Source organism: Anolis carolinensis, chromosome 6, assembly GCF_035594765.1.
Source record: "Anolis carolinensis isolate JA03-04 chromosome 6, rAnoCar3.1.pri, whole genome shotgun sequence".
NCBI classification, from domain to species: domain Eukaryota; kingdom Metazoa; phylum Chordata; class Lepidosauria; order Squamata; family Dactyloidae; genus Anolis; species Anolis carolinensis.
The window spans coordinates 110,703,854-110,730,445 of NC_085846.1; the positions used below are offsets into that span (position 1 = coordinate 110,703,854).

General features: G+C 38.1%; 1 protein-coding gene across 1 annotated transcript; it reads right to left on the reverse strand.

The window, feature by feature from the left end:
* Nucleotides 1-845: 845 nt before the first annotated feature.
* galnt11 (polypeptide N-acetylgalactosaminyltransferase 11) lies at nucleotides 846-26,490 on the reverse strand. The gene is made up of 12 exons (XM_003221910.4): nucleotides 26,286-26,490; nucleotides 14,559-14,891; nucleotides 14,319-14,442; nucleotides 13,338-13,504; nucleotides 12,541-12,666; nucleotides 10,802-11,051; nucleotides 9,531-9,648; nucleotides 8,855-9,007; nucleotides 6,651-6,869; nucleotides 5,868-5,972; nucleotides 3,012-3,149; nucleotides 846-2,000 (listed from the first exon to the last, which is right to left on the reverse strand). Exons 2-12 carry the CDS (start codon nucleotides 14,851-14,853, stop codon nucleotides 1,869-1,871), a joined length of 1,827 nt encoding a protein of 608 aa, XP_003221958.2. The 5' UTR covers nucleotides 14,854-14,891; nucleotides 26,286-26,490; the 3' UTR covers nucleotides 846-1,868.
* Between the last annotated feature and the right edge of the window lie 102 nt (nucleotides 26,491-26,592).

Genomic DNA, 26,592 nt, shown 5'->3' on the forward strand with positions numbered 1-26,592 from the left:
AATTGCTAGGACTGTACTCTAATTTTTTTCATCTCTTATTTAGTCTCAGTAGTTCTCCTCCTAGTGTTTTTTTTAATTATTTTCCCTTTAAAGGATTTAAAAGTACATATAGTTGGTTGTGAAGAATAACTGATGGAGAGGCATCCTGAGCAGGTCTAAAAAAAACAACAATGTGGATTCTTGCCATTAGGTCAGCATATGGGTTCATCCATCCGTAGTGCCATCCAAAGAAAGGGGACACAGTGGAATGAGGAGATATTGATGGGTTTTACCAGTTAATTATAAAAGGGACAGGAGAATCACTGGGAGGGGGGGACCCAAGACAATAGTGGGATGCACATAGTGTCTTAGGATACCTATTGTCACTAATGGTGTAGGCCAAGTGCAATGCATTGTATGCCTCGTGCAATAAAGTCCTAAGAGGATTTCATAAATGAAAGGTTTTATGCAACACTGGGCTACCATGTCTAAACAGCTGTAACATAAAGTAAAATTAATCCCAAAGCCTGAATCATCCTTCATCATCCTGCTTTCAACGTTTCCTGCGGAGGGAGCTGCATAGCTCAAAAGGTAGTTTTGAGGGAACACTTCAGGTCAGAGCAATGGTGCAATGACCATAAATGTAAATTTCCGTAACTGATGTCGTAACTCCACCTTACAACATCATGACTACCAAAGATCATGCCCGTTATTTTAAAGTAGATTTACATTTCTATGTTTATACAATTATTGCAACCACACATGGACACAGAATGGCTCATAAAACCATAAAAATCCTGTCTATCCTAAAGCCAATTAATTATATAATGCATCCTACTCAATGAATGCTTTCATTTTCAGAGAAATTCAAATTTCTTGCCGTTTATTTACATACATATATATCTTACACCATCATGATCGTTTTAAACATACATAGCACACATCAGTTTCGGCAGAGGTCACTGCATAGAAACCGAGTACAGATAATCAAGTATATTTTTCTTTTAAAATCTCAGCCACATCCAAAAGTGCCTTTCATTTGTTCTTGTCCTACATAATTCTAGCCACAATTCTCAGCCACCGCAGCCGTTCCTGGGTCTGTCAAAGGGTTCCTTTAACCAGAGGAGATGATTACAGCGAAAGAGGGATGCAGAGGAGAAGACGCTGGGAAGTCCTGCAGCAGAAGGAGGCTGCCATCCGCATAATTTTAGATACTAGCCAGCCATCAAACTGAAATCGCAGTAACTATCTTAAATACCGGAAGACAAAGGACACATAAAATTGCAACTATGCAAAGTTTAAAATAAATGGATTAAAATTAAATATGCAAAGGACTACAAAAGAAGATCAGTTAAAATAATTCAGCCATTCACCATAATGAAAATATAGTACCATGATATTTGTGCAAGGAATTACAACAAAGTGGGGTACAGTTCTGAGAGTGAGGAAGTGTGCATTAGTTGCATTTCTTCACTAATTAAATTACATGGTTTCTAATTATTATTTAGAAAGCTTCCAGACACCAGAGAATTTCTAAGACAGGCAGGGGAAGACTTCAGCCCTCCAGGTGTTTTGGACTTCAACTCCCACAACTCCAACAGCCTACCGGCTGTTAGGAATTGTGGGAGTTGAAGTCCAAAACACCTGGAGGGCCGAAGTCTTCCCCTGCCTGTCCCAAGAACATAATTGCACTTCTGCTTTGGGGACAGAGGTTGAAACATGATGGTTACAATTTCTGTCCCGCCTGGACTTTATAGTCCACTTAACAGTTTTCTGAACTGCTGCGAGAAAAACTTCCTTTAAATACTGGATGTTGCAAGTGTCCGTTTGGAATCCAGGTTCCTGTTTCAGTTCAACCGAGGGCAATTCAGGAAATGAGCCTCCGCCACTCAGCTCTCCAGACGCCACTGCTGTGGGAGGGAGCCATCACAAATCGCCATAGCCACGTATCCCTTGAGGCTGAAGGGCTCGACAACTTTCATGCACTGCCCAACGGACACCTGATAAAGCCGGTCATTTTTCTGGAGAGGGAAAAGCACCAGGCAACAAGTGAGAGGAAAGGAAACGGAAGCGCCTTCATTGCTGAGCCAATGAGAGCTGGTCCTCTTATGGCTTCTGTCTTTCATCAGCTTATACTTGTACAAATGACCTCTAAGAACATCTAGAGCTCAGGAATGTGGGGGTGGGGGGGGGGAGGTGATCTTGGGAAAGATGCCACATTGGATATTGATAATGGCATTTTTACTTGTCAAAACAGATTCTTTTTATACCCTTAAAATCACTACTTTAAAACCATCCCAGGAGCAAAATAAAAATGTACTTCAGAGATACTGATGTTTCATGTGTCTCCAGATGTTGTGTGTGTTTAACAATGTAAATATAAAGCAGGTGTTGGCAAGGTCTGCAGGCGTTTTCCTTCTCAAGCATAAGGTAGTGCTAAGAAAATGAAGGGAGCTGCAATCTAACAATATCTGGAGGGCTTACAAATGAGTTCCTCCACCCTAAAGGCTTCCAAGACTTGGTAGTTAACTGAGCAGTACAAACATGGTATATGTACCAAGGAAGAAACAGGATACAGGCACATGAAGTATTCTGATGATCACTTAAATGCACCAATACTATGGGGCACAGTTAAATCCCATTTGGAATATGAGCCTAGGACCGCATGAACTAAACTTAAAAATAAAATGTTTTCTAGACAGATGTGCCCTATTGGGTGAGTTTTCTCTCTTAAGGATCTAAGGGAGGCATGGGAAAACTTCGGCCCTCCAGGTGTTTTGGACTTCAACTTCCATGAATTGTGGGAGTTGAATTACAAAACACTTGACGGGTGAAACTTTGCCCATGCCTGATCTAAGGCCAGTAAGGTTTTACCTGTAAAATCTCAACAGAATCTAGCCAATACTTACGTGTAACAGATTGACATCTGAAAACCATGTTAATGGGAATCATTACCCCTACAACCCATTTCCCAATTCAGAACTTTCCAACATACAGAGGACTGGAACAGCTCAACCTAATGAAGAACTCACCCCCAGGACCCACTGCTGAGAGCCTCCTGAGCCGTGGCATTTCATAAGGCGCGGTGGATCAGAAGTCCGGGTTTCGGAAACATCCAGACACAGAAGATTGTTTAGGATTAGTTCATGATCCTCATTGTATAGCCATACCTAAGGGAAGCAATCATTGACATTTTAGTGCCATGTGAACCAAAGAAACCTCCAAGAATTCCATTTCACAAAAGGTAAACTCCACAAAATAGATGGTTTATTGTGTGCCTTGGTGATGTTTACACAATACATCATCTGAACCAGGCATGGACACACTTCGGCCCTCCGGTTTTGGACTTCAACTCCCACAATTACTAACCGCCGGTAGGTTGAAGTCCAGAACACCTGGTGGGCCGAAGTTTGCCCTTGCCTGTTCTGAACGTAATTTGACATACTTGCTTTTTATTAGCTCACCACCTCTGCTTGCTTTTATTAGCTCACCACCTTGTAGCAGAAACAGGAAAACGAAAAACCCACAGGCTGCAGTGGACTCTCAATTCCCACCATTCCCAGGCACTGAACAGGCTTTCCCTGATCCCAGGAGTTCAATGAATTTAAAAACCAATCAGAATAAATGAAATTGCACTTGTGCCCCCTCTGGTGGCCATTATGGCTATTTTTAACTGTCATTTAGTCAACTTTAACTTAAATGGCCCTATGAATGGGAGACCTCCAGATCATGCTATCCTATGCTATGCGTCTATCCACTTGAAATGCAGTCTTCCACTCTTTCTCCTGTCTTCTACCTTACCAACAGTCTCAGTGTCATCATCCACTATGGAGACTACTACTACTATAGACAATCCTCGTGGCTGAGTCTGTCTTCCAAGGGTAGTGTCTTGGTGATGGGTCCATAAGTGATTGTGGAGGCCAATTCTGCATCCGCATGGTCTTTCTTTCACAACGAGGACACAAATTTTCAGATGGAGGGTGGGTCTTGACAAGGGAGCTGTCTTCCTCTTGGCACATTTCTCTCTTCCTCCCTCTATTCGTGCCTCTTCAAAATTCACAGCACTGTTGGCAACAGCTGACGTCCAGTTAGAATACTTGAGGGCCAGGGCTTCCCAGTTCTCGGTGTTTATTCCACATTTTTAAAGGTTAGCTTTAAGCCCATCTTTAAATCTCTTTTGTTGTCCTCCAATATTCTGTCTTCTGTTCTTGAGCTGAGAACAAAGCAGCTGCTTTGGAAGACAATGATCGGGCATTCGGACAACGTGGCCAGTCCAGAAACGTTGATGGCAGAGGATCGTTGCTTCAATGCTGGTGGTATTTGCTTCTTCCAAAATACTGACAAGATCTATGGAGAGTTCAGGCTTGATTTGCTCTTGGACCCTATTTATTTGTCTTTTTAGCAGTCGACTGTATCTGTAGAACTCTTTCCCAGCATCACTGCCAATCACAAATGGTGCAATTCAGCAGCATCATTCGTGCCATGGCAGGCTTTCTTCCAAAATAGCAAGCATCTCAATTATTAAGGAGAATTCATGAGCTCAGAGGGCAAGAGGCTCTCTTGGTTGTGGAGAGAGCAGCAGTGGATGGGACTGGACATTTTGCTGCCTTTGCAGAGTTAACAAAGAAGTGAGTCACTTGTGGTTTCAGCAGCTGCTGCTGGTGGTTGTTTCCTCACAATTTCAACATGCTTGCTTTTTATGTGTTGATGTTTTCCAGTCTGATTTATCAACACGCACATCACAAAAAGGACAGAAGTTAATAAGAAGCTACACAGCAGAAATTTGGAGAAACGAAAGGAATTTATTCCTAGAACAAAGAGAGATGAATGGCCAAAGAGAATATATGTAATCAAAGAAGAAGAAAAACAGCCTAAGATGCTTTCAGAACTCATAGGAAGAAGAGAAGGAAAAGCAGGAACTGAAGAAGTTGGAAAGAGGTTAATACCAAAAAAGACATTGTGCTTGCCTTTTCAGCAACAGAAGACAACTCACAACAGGATGCCTCCCATGCCAATAGAAAAAGAGCTATATTCCTTTTAGTAATGACTGAAAATACTCCTGGCTCATTACTTTCCAATCAACCACTATTTATCATTTGTTTGGAATCTGAATTGCAAAATAAAGCTGCAGATCCATCAACAAGCTGCTATTCCAGCAACAGAACACAGAGCGCTTTAATGCATTTCCACAAGTACTCAAAGAAGACTCTGAAGCCTTGGCCCAAGTGAATGAGTTACAAACAGCATTTCTACTTCAATCAGATCTGTATCCTCTCCCATCTTGCAATAGCATGAATCAAAGTATGTTTGTTTTACCATTTTACTTAAGAAGGAACGGGATTGGGAGCACATTCAAAAGAGGAACTTAATACTAGCAGTAGGGAATATAGATGCCTACCATTAGCTAGAAAGGGATTGTCCTCATCTAATTTATACATATACCAGAAGGCCAAGAAGAGAGGCTTCCTAGATTCCTTTTTTGTCAATTTTGTTTTGGTGGGGTGCTTTTTAAATTATTTTAGTAATGTGTATTAGATCTGATGTCAAAGCATTTACCTGGCTTTTTAAAAGCCCACATACTTGAGTGCTTCATCCTAAAGCAAAAGTACAAGAAGTCTATAAAGAACTAATGCATGCTACCACACTAATCCACATGGCCAGTACAAAATTACTGGGGGATAAATTAGTATAGAAAGGAAACCTTACACATCCTATGTCTCAAAGGCAAACCATGCAATGACAAGATACCCTAGACCTTCTGTCCTTGGATTTTGCTTTACTCTAAGCGTGCATAAACAATAAAAAGCAGTACTGAAACACATTCAATCCAGAAAATGGCAATTACATCAAAGCAAATAAGGAAAAAGTACGGGCTTAGGAGAACTTGCCTGATTTTGATCACTGTAATCACACTCTCTGACCACAACAAGTCCTCCTTTCTGACTTGGGTGGCCTTGGGCAACCAGGCATTTATCTGACTGAAGGTGACGTAACTGCAAAGAGAAAAAACCCTATATTCAATCTTGACATATTTTATGAAATACAGACTGACTGTTTTAATGTGTTGGCCTTTATGTGTTTTTTCTTAACGGATGTTACATGTTTTTAACTGATGAGATCTGTTGCTTTTAATCTGCTGTTGTTCAACCCTTCATCTATGGAGAAAAGAAGGTAAGGAACAATAAAAATTTCATTACGCCCAGTCCTAGCACACAAATTCTTATAGCACCAGTCCACATCCAAGGTAAAATCCATTTTTCAGAACAATTTTGTTAACAGAATCTACAGTCTCACTTGGTTCTGATATTGCTTTAAGAAATACAACTATTTCTGGTGTAATTTTATCACTTACATTCTTCCACAGAAAGAACCTCTAGTCAAAAGAGAACTTCAAAACACATTTGTTCAGACAAAACACTATGAAAATATAAAAAGACATCCATAAAAATGAACATTCTGTTCACCTTCAAAGAAATTGCTCATTTTGGCATCTTTGGCTAAAGCACTGCAGCAATATATTTTCACAAGCAGCTTTTACCATAAAGCTGTACCAAATTGTAGCTGCAAGTGATAAAACATTTCTATTTCATTTACTGTTAAATAAATGCTCATAATAGCTTTCATTCTAAAGGGTAGATTTCAGAATCTGAAGAGAAAGGACAGCAACGTACCCTTCCACGCTGGAGTGTTTTTGGTCTTTTTTGCCCTTTGTTGAAAAAGAGTGGTGGCTGAACTTTGGCATTTGATCCAGAAATTTGCATTTCTGGATATATATTGTCCAAGTACCACTTAAAGGATTTGCAATTCAACTTCTTTCTCAATTCCACCCGGTCAGTAATATTCCCATAGTTCCTCATCCTCAGTTCTGGCCGTAGGGCAAAATACTGATCCTAAATTAAAGAAAGGGAAGGGTAGTAAAGAAATTATAATGTAGAACAATGATTTCAGATACATTACGATGAAATCTATTTTTTTTAGTGAAAATGAGAACACATCATGGCAATGGGGGGAATGTTTAGCTCTTCTGAATATTAAACTACATTTATACTAAATTGCACTCAGAGATACACCAATTCCAGTGCATCCTCACTGAATACAGAACGACACATCTTTGCAGATATGTGGTTAAAAAAACTGAATTTCCCCATTTCCCTTCAGTCAATACTGGGGTTCGGGGTTAAGGAAATTTATATTCTTTCACATCATCAACTCTTTCTGCATTAAGTTACCAAGAAAATGAGCAGCAACATACATGGTCCAAGCCTTAAAATAATAGCAAAAGACATTGAGGCAACAGATTAACACAAGAAAAAATATACCAAATGTTGCAATATCCAAGTTAACACACTGGACTTTCATCCTTTGTTATTACTGGAAACGGCTGAAAGGTAACTATAATCACTAGGCTTTAATATCTATTTCCATAACAGGGTCAAGCTGAATTTTAATAGATTTTCCAACATTTAAGACCTAAGCATTTGAAAGGATCATCTGTGTCTCTCTAATGTCAGCACAGCCATGAAAAGCTCTCTAAGACATCAAAAACCATTTTTGCAAATTTCTACTGTGCGTTAGCATTTGTTGACATTAACAGTCAGTATCAAAGTTTTCCGACACAGAGTTGTGTTTGGGCCAATATTCTATTGAGCCTAAAACTCCCAATTCTATACACAGAAATTAATAAGAAACTGTAGGACTTGATGAGGTCTTGCACCCAAAGTAAATTTGACCAGTTCCTAGAAATACATTCATAGTTCTCACTTCCAAATACACTGGATACTGATAGCATGTAGGTGCCATACTGAACATTATCTTACATTGAAATGAAGTAGTGGGTCAGAAGGAAATCTCCTAGTGATGTGGGTTTCTGATCTGAGATGGTCTAGTGTTTTATTTCCAGTGCACTGACTCATTTTCAAATTCTGTATACAGATTATGGCTACCACTAATAGCATCTCCTACCAAAACCAAACGTTACGATAGACCTAATAACATGCTGTGGGTAGAAGTTATTCATAATGCAATTTGCTTAGTCTAATGTGGGGTGCCCGTCAAACCCTAATTTCTATATACGTTGGCTTTCATCGGATCGAGAATGCCTAAAAAAGACATGTTGTACACTATCACCTGGTCACATTGTTTGTTTCAATCACAATGACACCCTTTTTAGGGTCTGGGAAGAGCCCTTCATATCAGAGAACCTTTGACTATTTCTCCAGGTCACCTGAGAAACCCTTCTGCTCTGGAGGGGGCAAAAGCCTCCTGTAACATGTAACTCTGCTTTGAAATGGATTACATTCCATGACCTCAGCTTTTCATCCTTACCATACAGTAGAAAAGACTTTGGCATGGAAACCCCTCATTTTGCTTTCCACATAGCCTAAGACTGCTCAGTATTTTACATTTTATTTCCTTCACTTATATATCTAGATTGGATGTTCTTCTTTTTCTCCTGCACCACCACTGCAACAAACCTAAACCAGTTTCCTGATGGAAGGCATGAAAAAAACACAGGACAAGATACCTATTGCTTTCTCAACAACAGGCCTACACAACCTGTGGCCCTCAATGTGTTTTGGACTTCAGCTCTCAAAATTCCTGGCTATTGGACAAACTGGAAAGGGCTTCTGGGAGTTGGAGGACCAAAGGTTGGGAACCACTGTTGTGCACCTATCCATTATGTTGGAGTTGTTCTGTCATTCTCATCACCCACGCAGATTGGGACTAATAAATTAGTGCAGTTAGTGCTCCAAAGATACATCTCAAGGAGGCCAGAATTCCCAGACTCTTCCCATGTGATTTAACCTGCCATCCAGAGCTCTCCACCCTCATCTACAAGTACCACTAATTACAATCCCAGCCATGTTAGACTTGCCTTATATTCATCCATCCAGACGTGTGCCAGTCGTAAAGAGTTGTGTGCCATGGTGTCCTGGCCACCTGGTGAGCCATAAGGCCGCCTTTTACGAAAGATGTGTCCTACTCTGGAGCAAGGAATGATGAGAAGCTTGCCTCCACACATCCAGATCTGCCCAGAAACAAAACAATGGATATAATATGTGGGTTTTTGTTTTTTTACTTCGTAACAGTGATATGTTATGCAGACAGACTAACCTTGACCAAAGGCTATGAATACACTTAATGAGGTGTAGTCATAGCTTTTGGACAAGATTGTTCTGCCTGCATAACTTGAAATAAATAATCTCACTGAGCCAATTTTTCTAGGTAATTGAAGGATCGCATTTATATTTATGACAACATTCATTACTCTGTGGGCTCTGTGTAAAAAATCCTACTGAGCAAGCAGCAATAGTTAGTAAGGAGTACTGGACTATGACTGTGGAGAACAGGATTCAAATCCCTGCTCAGTCATGGATAGATAATAAAACAAAATGTCAAGCAGCAATTGCTAAAACAGAACTCACAACTCATCTACTTGAAAAAAGTGTGAAAAAAAGAACTGCATAGTTTTGATATGGAAAGAACATCAGTCTAAATGCTGTCATGCGAAAGGAAAAAAAGTTTGCTGTCTGCTAAAAAAACATACCTACCCGAAATGATATTTCCAGGTTTTCCCCTCCCCAGATGTCCATGCCGCTATCATATTGCCCAAGCTCATTGAAATATTCTCTGTCCATAGCAAACAAGCCTCCTGCCATGGTAGGTGACCTACAAGAAAATGATAATTTTCAACAAAGGTGGAAGGAGAAGAAGGAAGAAAAGACAATATTAAGTAGAGAAAATTCATATTGGGAAGGTTCAATGTATGCATGCACTGCAGCAACACAAAGGATAGAATAAAGATATCAAACACATGGTTAAAGGAGTTCAGAGTACAATGTTTCCCTATATTTTCCCCAAGATCCAGATACCTGTTCACACAATTTCAAAACAGATGGAAATGAACAGCAGGCCTTCTACAGTATCTACTGCTATGGGTCTTCTTCTCTAAATAGACTTTCCAGATAGGTTTTCTCCCAAGTCTTTAGGAGACAGGTAAATATCTGTCTTTGTAGATGCACTTTTGTTAAATGATCCTAGATGACCAGTTGTTTGTTTTTTTAATTTTGTTAATTATTAAATGTTTACTTTTTATTGCAAACAGCTTAGAGATCCATTGTAGCCATATGAATTAAATGAATAAAGTAAGTGAAGGAATTTCTCCCACTACTGTTCTGAATATTGTCTTCTGTCTTGCATGTCCTGCATGTGTCTCAGATCAGGGATGAAGAAAATACGCCTAGGTCTTCTTTCAGCTGCAACTCCAATCAGCTGCTATAGAACATAATGTTGAATAATGACGGATATTGTTGTCCAGAAACATCTGAAGAGTCACACCAGAAGGCCTAAAGGACTACTATTGTCCCACCTGAAACCTATCCAATGTTTTTACAATACATTTCTATCCATGGAGGGAACAGATTTCATGACCTTTTTTGTAACACATTGAACAAATCTATAATTTACTAATAACTAGACCATTTTGCAAATGGAAAGTACTGGGCTTTTAGTTTCAGCTTTCCATGTAGTAGAGGTAGATCAGTTGTTCCCAAGTGAGAAAGTGAGTATCTGCCAAAATGTATTTTTATACTTGTTGCCTTTCTCCTCTCTCAATTTTTCCTCACAGTTTAAGAGTTCTAAAGATCAATGTTCAACCCTATTTCACATCATGTATTTATTAAAAAAATTATTCTGCCTTTCCTTGAAGGAAGCTTTGATGGCATGCAGAGTTGCTCCTTTTCAATGTAAAATAAAAATGGGATGTTCTTTAGCAGATGGTACCTGGGACTAACAGGAAGTGTCTCAATAGCAGAAATCTTACTTGATTGGAGCAGTAGCTCCTTCAGGGCCTTCCAGTTCTGATAAAGGAACAAGATCCCATTTAAAGTGCAGGCCCCAGTTGAATCCTCCACGGACAACTGGGGAAGAGCTGTAGGTAAGGGTATCAGCGCTGATAATATCGATGACAGGGCAAACCACTGTTTTACGTGATTCTCGGATGGGTGTCAGCAGCGGTTGCAGCCACAGCTCATTCACCTCACAATGGCTGTCCAGAAATACAAGCACCTTCCCTGGGAAATCAAAGGCACATTAAATACAAGAAGACTATGTGACACATGCACAGAAGTGAAAGCAACATAGGCTTGGGGATCTACACTTTTGGACTTCAACTCCTAGAAATCCCAGAAAGCTTACCAACTGTTAGGAACTGTGGGAGCTGAAGTCCACAACACCTGGAGGCCCAAAGGTTCGGAACCACTGATATATTTATTTATTTTATTTATTACAATATTTATATCCCACCCTTCTCACTCAATAGGGGACTCAGGACAGCTTACAATAAAACACATACTGTATATAAAATTGTACAATACATTGTGAATCAATTAAAAAGTTATTAAATTACATCAGACATTCATAAAAACACTTATAAAATACAGATGGGCATGTTCGAGTATAAAAGACTGGGTCTGTCAATTGAGTTCCAGTATACATAATAATAATTAGTGCTGCTAATTGTTATTTGAAAGCCTGGCCCCACAACCAAGTTTTATATATGAAAACATTGCTTAAAAATAAAACCCAAGGTTCTTCTAGAAGCATGAAAATAAATACATGCCATTTTAGAAGGGAAGTGCTATGTTACTGCTATACATATTTTTCTACCTCTTCTCTCCAGTGGATATATATTATATACCATACAGAGCTATTCTTGGGAGATGTACTGAGCTCGAATAGCATTATTGTCATTTCAGCAAATTATAAAGCTGAATAAGTACTGCTGAATGCTGGGAACTTCAATGAAATCTTATTACTTTAATGTAGGTGATTAACACATATTAATTAGGAATAGCTTATGCCATCGTTACAAATTACAATATGAGCTTTCCTGATTTAACACCGATGTGTGTTAATGCACAATGAAGGCTGATTACAGATTACCAAATGATATTCTAACCCAATTAGTTATTGTAGCCACAACAAAATTCTCTAGTGAGATCACTGGGAATTGATTGTGTGAGATGCTGGTAAACTGCATTTCTTAAGAGGTGGAGTGCAGTTGGCAGATACACTAGAGTCTCGCTTATCCAACAATCTGTATTATCCAGCGCAGTCTGCCTTTTAGTAGTCAATTTTTTTGTAGTCAATGTTTTTAATACATTGCAATGTTTTGGTGCTAAATTCGTGAATACAGTAATTACAACATAATGTTACCATGTATTGAACTGTTTTTTTCTGTCAATTTGTTGTAAAACATGATGTTTTGTTGTTCAATGTGTAAAATCATAACGTAATTTGATATTTAATAGGCTTTTCCTTAATCCCTCCTTATTATCCAACATTTTTGCACATTCTGCGTTCTTCCAGCCCATTTATGTTGGATAAGTGAGACTCTACTGTACAAGTGTATTTGCATTCAATAACCTGTGTATAATGAGACATGGCCGGGGAACTGTTCTTTGGCCGAATAGGGATAATCCAAAGATAAGAAACGCACATTATGAGTAAAAAATATTTTCAGCAAGGAGGCTGAAAGCTTAAGTTTAGAGTTTACTATACCTGTAGCATGAGAAGCTCCTATCATTCTCCCCCGAATGAGCCCTTCTCGCTTCCCATTTCTGACTAGTTTTACATTGCTTGGAAGGTTTTTTCTTAGATAAACATCTAGGTCTTCTTTCAGATCAACTAGAATGTGGAAAAAAAGAAACATGTCATCTTATTAATAATCTGTTCCCATTAAAATTTCCAACAAGTCTGATTTAAAGCAGTAAAACAAGCTGGGAACTAAACCATCTGGATTAACATCCTTATCAAACTTTTTTTGCCATGTACAGCAAATGACTCCCTTCTAATGAGGAACTGAAAGATTTTATGATGTTCTTGATACAGGAGTGTGGGTTGAAGGAAATAACTAATGTTATCAAAGCCACATCTTACTGATAGGAATATAAGAACTGTGTCATTTGATTAAACCACAGTTTAATTAGCCCAGGGTTCTATTGCTAGAAAATTAGATGTCATTGGGCAACTTGCCAGTAAAGTATGAAAGCAGCAGCCTTTCTGTGTTATTAGCTGAAACAGATTTAAACACAAAGTAATTTGGTTATAAATTACTATAAAATCTACTAAAATAGGTTACAGACCACAAAAGCTTAGTTTGCAGATCTTTAGGGTTCTATGGGAGCTAAATATTTCCCAACTACTATTAACATTTATTTCCATAAAAACCTGTAAAATAGTTGATTAGTGTGTCTCTTTATTCATAAAGAACTGAAGTTGGTGAAAATAGTTATCTCATTGGAATCCAAGTCTCCCTAGAACTCATCAAAACTAACATAAAAGCATGCATCTCATACCTAACTCACTATTGTCATCCACCAAAATAATTTCATGGAGAAGATGTGATGGTGTACGGTCCAGAACACTATGAACTGTTCGAAGCAAGGCAGAGAACGCTTCATTATAGAAGCAAATTATGATACTAGCAGAGGGCAAATCAAGAGGATATTTTTTGCCTTTACATCTAAAAACACAAAACAAAAAAGATTATAATAATTTTCATGTACTGAAATTACAGAAATGGACATTCTCCCTCAATTTTGCAATAAGAATATAAGCAAAGTTTAAAGAATTCAAACAGCCAGTAAACAACTGATAACTGAAAACTTGGGCCTGGTAAGTAAGTAGCTGACCAGCACTATAGGCACATTTTTTCTTTCTACTCTGTGCACTGTTTTTTTAAGATCTGGCCTCCACTAATTCTGTCTTGATTCCTATATGCATATTTCCTTCTCCATTATTTTTGCCTGTAAATTCTATTATTTCCCATTAATATTATCCAGAATTAAAGGTGCAACTGGAAATAAACTTGGCAGTGTGGTCATCTTGAAGTATGTGGCTATGGCTTTAGGTTTAATGTTTTATGGTATGTTTGATTATCTATATAGTTTTAATGAGCTAATTTATGATTATATGTATTGCTTTTAGACTTGTAATGTTTCTTTTTTATGGTTGTGAGGCATTGAATCTTTGCCATTTATAAGGCTGTGAACCACTTTGAGTCCCCCTAGGGGTGAGAAAAGTGGTATATAAATGCAATAAATAAATAAATGGCTACACTCCTGTCTGGCAATACAAATATAACATCAAAACAAATTCCTCAAGAGAATCCACATCCTGATACATACAAAATTAATTCTGTAATGCCACATTCCCCAGGCATCTCTACAAAAATACAGTATCTCTGTTCCTTAATCTTACTTGCCTAATGGTCAGCATTTTTTCTAGGATAAATGTAAAACATCTACTTTGGGGGTAAGGAACATATAAAAACCTACTTTGCGTCTCTCGTGTCTGGCACATCTCTATGATATCCCAACCGATTACTGATGAGCATATTGAAAGCATGCTTTTGATAGCCCAAGTCTCTCACTTCCTGATCTCGTTCATTAAAAATCATACCTAAAAGATGAAATGTGTCAAAATGAATTCTCTAATTTCAGAATATGTATTCAGAATGATCAAGTCTCAAAACAAAGCATTCAATTACAATTTAGCCCATTATTAGTCAGACTTACCCATTTCAGGAGAGAGCTCAGTGTCATCTTTGATAGGATCCTGTACTGCATTTTCCAATGGATTCCTGATCTTGCTATATCTGTGCTGCGGTTCAGGGACATGCACTGGTTCATGGACAAAACGAGGATAGAATCTTTTGGGAAACGGCTTCTGAGGTTCAAGCCCCTTGATGGGCACATTCTTGAAAGATTGTGTTTCTTCGCTAAAATTGAAATAAATAAAGAGCAGAAGCGTCCAGGTCACAGAAGTGAAGAGGCAGCCATAGCAGAAATAGCGAAGTGTGACACTTCCCATTGTAATCCTAGCATTATTTCTGGCACATTTTCAGTCCCCTAAAGGAAAACCAAAGAGACAAAGTGAGGTTTCCAACTGAAATACGCTCCTAGTTAATAGTTCCATAAAACATGTTTTAGAAAACTGCCTATTTCAGCTTAATTCCATATTGCAACAGCTGCACTTAAGAACGAGACAATATTTTATCGTATCTGAAAACAAAGCATCCAAACATACGTCAGCTGGGCACAGCCCTCTAACAAGTTTACTGAAAGCCTTAACAATAGATCACAAACACATACAGAGTTTAAGTTAAATATTAACAGCATGTTGCATCAAAGTAAGACACGAATCAGCACAGCCAAATCTGTAAAGATCACATTACGTAGTATGCAAATCTCTCAACAAATGACTTTATTTAGACATGTCCCCAGTGACATTCGGCAGGCCCCATCCCTTTTGGGGTTCAGAAAAAAACTGAAGACCTGGCTATGTACGCAGACATTTGAAGAATAAGCATGCGTTGGCTTTGACGCGGTCTGAATTACGGCTCTTGCATAAGGTCTGGTACATAAGGAATGGCATGGGCACTCTGCGTTGTTTTAAACTTTGTATATTGTATTTTATGACTGTTTTAACTGTTTTAACGTTTTAGTTCATTGTATATCAGTGTAACGGCATCAATTGCCACTTGTAAGCCACCCTGAGTCCCACCGGGTGAGAAGGGCGGGGTATAAATGATTGAAATAAATAAATAAATAAATAAATAAGCATTAGGTAGAAACAACCTTGTTGCCTAATATAGGTCCAGTATCAGGAACTGAAAGTCCTCTGAAAATCTCTTCAATCCTGTAAGTAGAATTACATCCGCTTCAACACTAACCATAATTAATACCAGCCAAATCCTCTTTTAGGGTACAGTAATCTCCTGCAGAATATAGTTAAACTGGATAGTTTATAGCTATTGAGCCATTCTGTCTTTTTAAGCCAGCAGGCAACCTTCAAGCCCAACACCTAGAAAACATTCTACTCACACTGTTCTTCAACTCCAGCCAGGGCTGTAGCCAAGGGGAGGGGGAGGGATTCAAACCCTCCTCTGAAATTTTATAGGCTTTTAAAAAAAAACACCTGGTTTACTAAATCCCCATAAGTGTCCACTGAAGTTTATCGATGAAGCTTGATTTCTAAATTATTTTGCGTTATGGAACTACTCTTCATGATTCGCTAAAAAAAATTCAACACCCCCCTTCTCCCAAAAAAAATTTCTGGCCATGGCCCTGCCTCCAGCTATAGTCCTCAATTTTGGAGACAAGTACTAAAAGACATAAAGGGCACAGACATCTTGGTAAACATGCAGGCTAGATCCTATTAAGGTAACACTATGTTTCTGAAATACCCAAGGCAAAAATGACTAGACAGTTTAAACATTTACAGACTAACTATTTTACATTCCTACGAATTAATATCTAATTTTTAACAGAAACCTTATTGTGAATTAACCAAAGACAAGAACGCCAGTAATAGTGATTCCACTTCAGTTCATCCCAAAGAACCAAAACCAGGTCAAAGGTCCCTTTACATCTTTTTAGTAGAAATTGAGATAATCCATCAAAATTCATCACATACTGAACTTACTGCCTATGGCATGTTATGCATATGCACATGTGGTGGCAGCAGAGGCCAATAGACATCACAGGGAACTTTAAGTAAGGTCTTAACAAAAATTATGCTGCAGGTTGTATTACCATAAACAATTAGTTGGCCACTGTATTAACAGACCGTTTGATTGGGTAGGCCTTGGCCAGATCCATCTTGCGTTCTTACGAAGTAGGAAATGCTAGGAACTAGCAGACAAGGCCACTGGACACAAGTTTCAGCTGCCTAATTCATAATTTAAGAGCAGATAAGACTATTCTTAGTCACAATGTATATCAAGTCTCCTTTCTTGCTTTCTTAATTGAAATGTGGATTAAAATAAACACTATCATAACATTGTTATTGAACACAGCAGTCCTCATAATACAGGTCACAAAATAGCCTTTACCTAGTCTAGAATATTATAATAAATGTCTGAGGATCTGATGGATTCATTTTCCAAAAAGGTCACTTCCTATGCCAAACCCCACTCTTTAAATACACGCGCACACAGGAAAGCAGTGCTACAAATTTCTATAATTGCGATGATTTTACTATCCTTCCACTCAATTGAAAAAAGATGCAGTCTAAGAAAAGATGAACATACCACCTGAAAAGACAGGATGGGAATGATCAGGTAAAACTTCCAAGTGGATGTTCAATTAAAAGTGTAAGAACAAAAAACAGCAATTCCATTCCAGAAACATGGTGAGGGCATATACATAGAGCAGAAGGGGCTGTTAGTAAGCACTCGGTTACCTCACTTTTACCTGGCCAGTAGAACAATAGTAGGTTTTAGGGTATGTCTGGGCATGATCTCATCTCAGGTACAGCCAGCTTCATATTCCACTTTTATCCAGAAACTACTCAAATACTTGAATGAGAGCTCATGTTTTTTATCTTACTGATCATATTTCCTTCTCCTTCCTTTTCCAAGATATATCACTCTCAAAATTAATTCTATCATTACTGTTAGCTTTTGAATAAATAATCTTACTGGTTTTGTGACTTGTGGTGTGAAAACGACCCATGAAGAAGGAAGGTTGATGCAAAAAATAAGTTTTCAAGTACCTTTAAATGTATTTATTATAATGTGAATTGGGGTGGATAACAATTTGCTTTGATTCAGAAAAAATAGTTATATCATTCAGAAACTATTATAAAATACGACTTATAAAAATGATTTCCAACTACACATGTTCACGAAAATATTGTTCTTTACAGTTTTAACAAGTTTCTCCTAAATATCATTTAAAAAACTGACCTTACAGATTTTGCATGTTGGTGTTCCATACACTGATGATCACATATTCCCTTTTTTAGGGAAACCCAAATGATTATCCAAAGCACAATATGAATTTCTATGTGTAGTGTGAAAGGTAGAGGGTGAAGAAACCTGACAGGCACTAAATCGGTTCATTTGAAAGATGGTGCTGGATAAGAGTTCTATGGATACCATGGACTCCAAAAATGACTAATAAATCACTATGAGCCCTAGTTCTCCCAGACTGTTGTACTTTGTGAACAACATGGAACCATGAAAAGACATGGTTCAGTGGAAAATACAATAATGCTTGGTAAAGTAGAAGAAAGTAGGAAAAGAGAAATGCCGCATTACATTCAATCTGCATTCAGTTAAGGAAACCAGTCTTGAATTTGCAAGACCTTAGCAGGGATAACAGGGTGACTTTGGAGCTTTCTCATTCATAGGATTGCCATATGATGAAAAAATAGACGAAGTAAGACAATTTGACAGTGCTTAACAATAACCAAGAAATGTCACTATCACCACCTGCATTACTATAATATATTGGTTCACAGAATCAGAGTCAGAAGGATTTGTTTTAAAAGTTTAAGACTATTTACTAACCAACTGAAACTACATAGCATCACAAGAACTGCCCATTTGTTGTTAACTGCGATCAAGTCATCTTTGACTTGCAAGGACCCCATGAATGACAGACCTCCAAGTCACCCCTATCAACAGCCCTCCTCAGACCTTGCAGCCTCAGGCAGCTATAGCTTCCTTGATTGAATCCACCCATCTGGAATCTTTGCCAATGCTACAACAGAATAGCACAAGTTTAAAATAAACTTTCTAAATAATAAAAGAAGTACTGACCTTTTTACCACACGCATTAGCTAATTAGAACAAGTTAAAATGTCACCACTGCAGGAGTTACATTGTAATCCTTCTGATGTCTTTTGTCTTTGTGAACACAGGAAACTTATTAACACACAGCAGTTAAGCAGTAACTCCGATCCTGCTGAGGATAGACTATTAACATAGATCACAAAACCTCTGGACACATTTAAGTTGTATGAAAATTTAGAAAAATATAGTACTAAAGGCAAGCTAGCCAAAACAAGAAACAAACAGTTAATACTGATTTTGCCAGAACTGGAGTGCCTTTCTTCCACCTCTCCAAGTTTTGTTCCAGGCTTCTCTCTGCCTTGAAATCTGTTTTGCAAAACTTGTATTCTTCCTAATCAGCAAATGACTCAATTGAACTCCGCGTAAATCTAGTGCTCCATATGCTCTTCTTGCTTTTAATTTTTCAGTAAAACTCTTTAGCAGAAAATAATGTTAGAATTAAACCAAATGTTTTCACCAGGGATGGGCAACACTGAGAAATAGATTGCACAAAAGCTCATGCTGAAGTAAAGATCAGTTAGTCTTAAAAGTGATGCTACAATCTTTTCTCTCCCTCCCCCCCTTTTTTCCCTCTGTCTCATAATCTTCTAAGTGACAACAAAAATGGAACTTGGCACAAAGTCACTTAAAAAAAACTGCAAGCTAATGCCTATCCTATTTCTATTTCATTCTAGCCATTATATCAGCCCATAGACACTTAATTGCTTTTTTAAAAGTACATCAGTTTTACAGACAAGAGAATGAAATTGTGCATGTTTGAGGAAAACATTCTCTGTATTTTCCATGGCGCAATTCAAAGGGTCATTACTAATAAAAATCAGAGCAGCTCTATGTCGAAAACAGCTGTAGCAGCTACAAATTGATAAGGAAATGCCACAATTAAGTGTACCAGCTTAAGTATATATTTCACGCAATCATTAAAGGCTACTACAGCTTGTACAGTATTCTATTGGTCAGGTGTTTTGACACAACAAGCTAAAGTATACCATATAATTCTTTTTGTTTTAACAAATAAAGAACAAATACAAGTTGAGCTTCTCTTATCCAGCAACCTTTATGAAAAATTAAAGGACATTTTGCAGTCCCTTCTATGAAAGCTAACATGCTTATGGGAAACAGGTATGTTACAAAACTGAGAAGAGGAAGGAAAGAGGGCATACGCCTGAGTTATGACTACATTAGTCAGTGAAATTGAAGATGGCCACAAACTTTTCCTGCCACTCTCATGACTTTTCATTGAGCACAGAAGTAAACATCTTATCGTGAATGTTTGGACCTACTAAAGAAAAGTGATTTTATACCCAGTGCTAGGTAGATTCCATTTTGAAACTACTGTATATTATTTCTTGTATTATATGTTTAATTCTGCACATAATGAGGATGAATGAAAGGACTGCACAAGCTTAGCACAGGACTCAAGCGTTTAAGAATATTGCCATGTGCTGAAACTAAATTAGTTTTAGGCCTAGATAAGCTCAAGGAACAAATTGTCATTTGGCAAACAGGTAGACTAATACATTGAAAAGACTGATCAAGTGAATGATGCTCAATACATCCAAGAGTATGCTCAATACATTCAAGAGTATCCAGGCCCGTGTAAGACTAAGTGAAAAGTTTCCTGTCCTCACTGTCCGTAAGGCCTCCCCATCACCAGTAAGTTCATATACACATCCTTAATAAAGGGAACAGAATACAGATACCAAGATGATTCAAAGTGAATTACAAATAAAATCTCTCTTCTGTGAATATTTTGTCCACCACATAAGAAAAATCACTGAAGCAGACATATTTGCCTTGGGTTCTTTTCCAAACATTTTCACATCTCTCTAACAACATAATGAGCTAAATCCAAGTAGCCGGGCTCAACAATAAACTTTATTCGTTATTCAGCAGCTGACTTGCTGGGTCTCCTCCTGCAGCAAAAAATGGATGAAACCAGTAATTTCTCACTTATTTAAAATATTAAACAATTCTAGGCAAAATATTGATCAATTTAACAAAAACTGGGTATTTTAAAACACATTAATAATGCCTCACAATATCTCAGTTACATAGTACAAAGAAATTCTTGTCTCTCAGGATTTTTACCTGACTTCCTCACATCAGTTCTTTTAATTTCCCTTGGGTTCCCTATTCAATAATCACTATTTAATCAACCTGCAACTAAACCCATCCCTGCCAGAAGATTAGACTCTGAAAGCTTTAGCTGGCTTAATCCAGCAGTCAGATGCTAAAGTATCGCTCTCTGTCCCATATCCGTCTTTCCTGAAGTGCCCTATATAACCTTCAACAACAATACTTCTTTACAGTCCTCAGCCAGAGTTGTGAATATGAGGCAATCACTATTACCACAAGCATAATTTTAAAAAGTCCAGTATATGTACAGCACATCTTTACTGACAGTGCCAGAACATATAAAAAGGCACAATAACCATTCATATTAAGGCTGTAGCATGGACTCTATTTCACCTATTTCTCCGGCACAAAGGAAATTATGTACAAACAGTTAGGTTAAAAAACTTGTTCACAAGGATAGGCTGGTAACCTGCATGATAAGTATAATACCTGATAACTACAATAATATTGTTGATGCTTAACCAACTCATCAACATTAGTAATTAAATTCTTGTGCAAGGTAAAGCAACACCCAATCTCAGAACAGTTTGTGCCAAGAAAAATGAAAGGATTACTGAACCAAACAAATCTAAGTCATGTGGTATTTTAAGAACAGGAACTATTTTTCTCTTTCTTTACAATCATTAGTATCTTCAAGCCAGTGCAGCTGAAATATTAAGAGTATATTGGAAATATAACATCATGGAAGTTTTTAAAACATTATTTTCATTTTTAATGTAAGCGTAAACTTTGAATGAAAGACAACCAAAGTTGTAATTCAAGGACACTAACATAGCAGTCAGGGACACTTAATTTTGAGTATATGTACATAGACTTGCATTGCACATTACCATCTTGATTAAGTAACTATTTTTTTGTAAATACTAAAACAGGTAAAGATGTTCTTGCCCTCCTAACGCTATATAAATTCATTCAAACACAAACTCAAAGATCTTCCTAACAAATCATGTTTTAAAAGCTAGCATATAACTCCTAACTCTATGAACTTATTTCAGATATGAATACCTGGGAGCAGCGCTACATACGTTTCTTGTGTTAGCATTACAATTCTGACCATCAAAGTCTTCACAAATACAAACCAAGCTTATACCATAGCATTTATTTCCCTTATTACCATGGACCGCAGGACATAAAAACCCATGAATTGTAAACACAGTAGTATGTTACATTGTTTTTTATTTTCCAGTTTGTTAGAAAAGGCTATTGCACTTTACATGTATGTAAAGTATGATAAGCAAACATATTTCACAGTAACACAATTATTTCTTTTGACAGCAACAGATTGAATGAGAATGACACACACCTCAGAACAGTTAATTCCAGAAAAACCAAACAGTTTATTCAGAGATGAATCCAACCGACATATGTTAATCTTGAATTTGGTTAATTTTACTCCGTAAAACGTACACTCAGATCTACAGCTTTACATCAACCTTTCATTAAAAGAATTTCTAATGTGAATGCAAGATCCTTTATATTCCAACACTGAATGACGTATCACATGCATCAGAAAAAGATTATCTTAAAGTCAAGTTTTCACCTTTCTATGTGAAAATCATCTTGCACTTTGATTAATAGAACCCACAAGTGGCTAGTTCAATATACAAGGTAACACCTTTCAACTTCAGTTTTAGACTACCCATCATCCTATAAAAGCATGAGAGGAATCCCACACCTCTATGTACCAATTCCCAAACTCTTTGACGGAATGGTAGAAAACAAGCATTTAAATACTCATTTGGTGATTTTGAATAACTACCTCCCTTTACCGCAGCAACAGGAGATTGGAAAGCAAGAGATAATATGAAAGAGAAGAGAAATTATTTTAAAATTATATTTACGCGCATGATCTTTATGCAGATCTTAAATGACAATGCACTGAATGTTTTCCCTTCTCTTCTAAAAATGAAGAAATTCCACTACTCCCAGTTATTCTCTCTTTTCAAAGCTTAGACTGCAAGCTGCTTAGGACTGGATTTTCTGTCTCTTCTACCTTCTCTTCCTCTTTTTATGGTATGTTAGCTTATGAAGTTTTATTCAGAAGTCTAGTCAAATGGAACTTACTCCCAGGTTAAGTGACATACATATAAGTGACATACAGAAAGGTCTTGTGCATTATTTGGCAAAATGTTGTATAGATCACTGCATCTTACTGTGGACCCTGACCTCAAAGGGAGTCCCCTTCACTCAATGTTAGGGTCACATAAAATTTGACAATCTGTTAGGAACAATGTACAGTGTTTACAATGGTCTCTGCAGATACTGCTTCAGTTGTACTCCGCAAAAAAGTAAACCAGACTGTTTAGCAAGCCTTGCAAGTTCTGGTTTGTTATAAGTAAATGCTTGATTTTTACACCTATTTTATATACCTAACTACCAGGGGTCACGTAAAAGTTTATTGAGCAGAAAGGGTCATGAGTGGAAAATGTTTAAGAAGCCCTGGTATAAATGAGGTTCCAGTAGCAAGTTTTGCTCGTTGCCTGCATCAACCTGCAGAGAACTGCAGAGGACAAACACATCTATTCACAGGCTGGCTAAGTCTGCAGTGAGCCTGAATGAGAGGAAGGAGGAAAATCAACAATACTCTTCCACATGCCAGGTATTCAAATTGTATTCCACCCAGCCACTCCCTGCTCACACTGTCAAAACACCTCACTTCATATTTTGCTTGTCATTACGTGGTTCTTCTCTAGAATCATAGCATTGGAAGGGACCACAAGGGCCATCCAGTCCAACCCCCTTCTACAGGCAAGAACACAGAACCAAATCACCTCGGACAGATGGCCTTCCAGCCTCTGCTGAGAAAGAAGGGGACTCTACTGGACTCCTAGGAAGCATACTGCACTGTTGAACAGCTCTTTCCATCAAGAAGTTATTCCTAAAGTTCAGGTGGCATCTCGTTTCTTGTCATTTAAATCCATTGCTCCATTGTGTCTTAGGCCTCTTCCACAGAACTGTATAAAATCCACATTGAACTGGATTATATGGCAGTGTGGACTCAGATAACCCCGTTCGAATCAAATATTGTGGATTATCTGCCTTGATATTCTGGATTATATGGCAGTATAGAACGGCCCAGAGTCTCCAGAAGAAAACAAGCCTTGCCCTTTCTTCCGCAATAGGACCTCTGCTACTGTTTTTTAAAATCCTGTTAATGAGTGTATACATTGGGGGAAAGGTTTGAAAATAAATATACATGCAAGAAAAGGGGTGGCTCTGAAGGGGTGATAGACAGACAGATAGATGAAGCTTGTTTCCAAAAAGTACCATTCCACCTGAACAAATTTTACAGGAATTGCAAAAAAACAAAAGTGCTGAGGATGTGCCTTCTTTGGGGGATGGTGGTGGGGGAAGAGATGGGATCTATGTTCATTGCTGTAATAGCATGTTTCATGCATATGTCTATGTTTGATGTTTTTATAGTTTTAATGGTTTTATGTATTGTATTTAGATATGTGATATATTTTTTATATATTTGTAAGGCATTGAATTTTGCCATTTATTATGTTGTAAACAGCTCTGAGTCCCCCCAGGGGTGAGAAAAGCGATATAGAAATGCAGATAATAATAATAATAATAATAATAATAATAATAATAATAATAATTTTGCTATGAAATGCCATTATCCCAAGGCCTGGATCGAAGTGATTTGCAACATGTCCATAGCTTTGATCTGCATGTATAACATTGTACTCCTCGCCGGCAATTGGGCTGACACCTATAAATCTTTCTTTTAATTTGGGGTTAAGATTTGGTACCTTTTGGAAATAAAACTCTACCATTGAAGACCCAACTAAAAATAACCAACCTAACTGATTTTGACGAATAACAAGAGCTACACGTTATGGTTAAGATTCCTTATGACTAAAAAAAGCACCCATAAATGAGTTTCCAAGCATTCATAACATTCCTTCATAGATTTAATCATTTATTTGGAAAGTTGGGACAACTCAACAAATTTGAACAATATATGTAACGTGTATGTGTATACATGTGTGTATATGTATGTGTGTACATGTATATGTGTGTTTTATATATAGTATGTATATGTGCTTATATGTAGTATTATATGTATGTATATGCATGTGTGTAGTATGTATATGTACCATATGTATGTGTAGTTGTATGTGTCTATGTAGTATGTATATGCATGTTTTATATGTAGCATATACAGTAGAGTCTCACTTATCCAAGCTAAACGGGCCGGCAGAAGCTTGGATAAGCAAATATCTTGGATAATAAGGAGGGATTAAGGAAAAGCCTATTAAACATCAAATTAGGTTATGATTTTACAAATTAAGCACCAAAATATCATATTATACAACAAATTTGACATAAAAAGTAGTTCAACATGCAGTAATGTTATAATTACTGTATTTAAGAATTTAGCACCAAAATATCATGATATATTGAAAACATTGACTACAAAAATGGCTTGGATAATCCAGAAGCTTGGATAAGCGAGGCTTGGGTAAGTGAGACTCAACTGTATATGTGTATATGTAGTATTCTATGTATGTATATGCATGTGTATATGTATATATGCATGTACTATGTATATGCCAGAAAACGTGGAGGCAGTGACAGACTTTATATTTCTAGGTGCGAAGATCACTGCAGATGCAGACTGCAGCCAGGAAATCAGAAGACGTCTACTTCTTGAGAGGAGAGCAATGGCCAACCTCGATAAAATACTGAAAAGCAGAGACATCACACTGGCAACGAAGGTCCGAATAGTGAAAGCAATGGTATTCCCCATAGTAACCTATGTCTGCGAGAGCTGGTCCATAAGGAAGGCTGAGCGAAGGAAGATAGACGCTTTTGAACTCTGGTGCTGGGAGAAAATCCTGAGAGTGCCTTGGACCGCAAGAAGATCCAACCAGTCCATCCTCCAGGAAATAATGCCCGGCTTCTCACCAGAGGGAAGGATATTAGAGGCAAAATTGAAGTATTTTGGCCACATCATGAAAAGACAGGAAAGCTTGGAGAAGATCATGATGCTGGGGAAAATGGAAGGAAAAAGGAAGAGAGGCCAACCAAGGACAAGATGGACGGACAGTGGCCGACAGGGAGCTCTGGCGTGGACTGGTCCATGAGGTCACGAAGAGTCAAAAACGACTGAACGAGTGAGACGACGATGTATATGCCTGTGTGTGTATGTATATATGTAGTGTATGTGTATATATGTAATATGTATATGTGTTTGTGTGTGTGTGTGTGTGTATGTATGTATGTGTGTGTGTGTGTATGTGTGTGTGTATATATATATATATATATATATATATATATATATATATATATATATATATATATAGTGTATGTGTGTGAGAGAGAGAGACATGGTATGACTGGAACATTTCTTTTAAACTGGCCCTGAGGTGGTGATGTTGGGGTGAGCGCCTTCGTGTTCCACCCCTTGTGAACACAGTGACAATGGGATGGAGGCCTCGGGCAGCCAATCGGCTGGGGCCGGCCTGAAGCATCGCCTCTCCGTCCTCCTCCTGCTTCTCTTCTCCCTCAGACTCACCTGAAGAAAGACGACGGGGCTCCGGAGCCGGACGGGACATAGTAGTTCTCCTCGGTCCCTCCTCGCCTGAACAGTAAGAATAACGGGTTCAATAACAGACGCTCCCCTGAAAGGAAAACAACGACGGCGAAGAAGCAGAAGCAGAAAAAGAAGCAGCGGCAGCGCGAGACACCACCAACCGTCACCCGCCGAAAAAGGGGCGGAGCTCAGTAGGGAGCCACCTCGCCGACACCGCGGCCTCTCATTGGGAGATGCCGAAGACACGTGACCCCTTTCTGGCCGCTCCAGCCCCGTCCGCTTTCCGTAG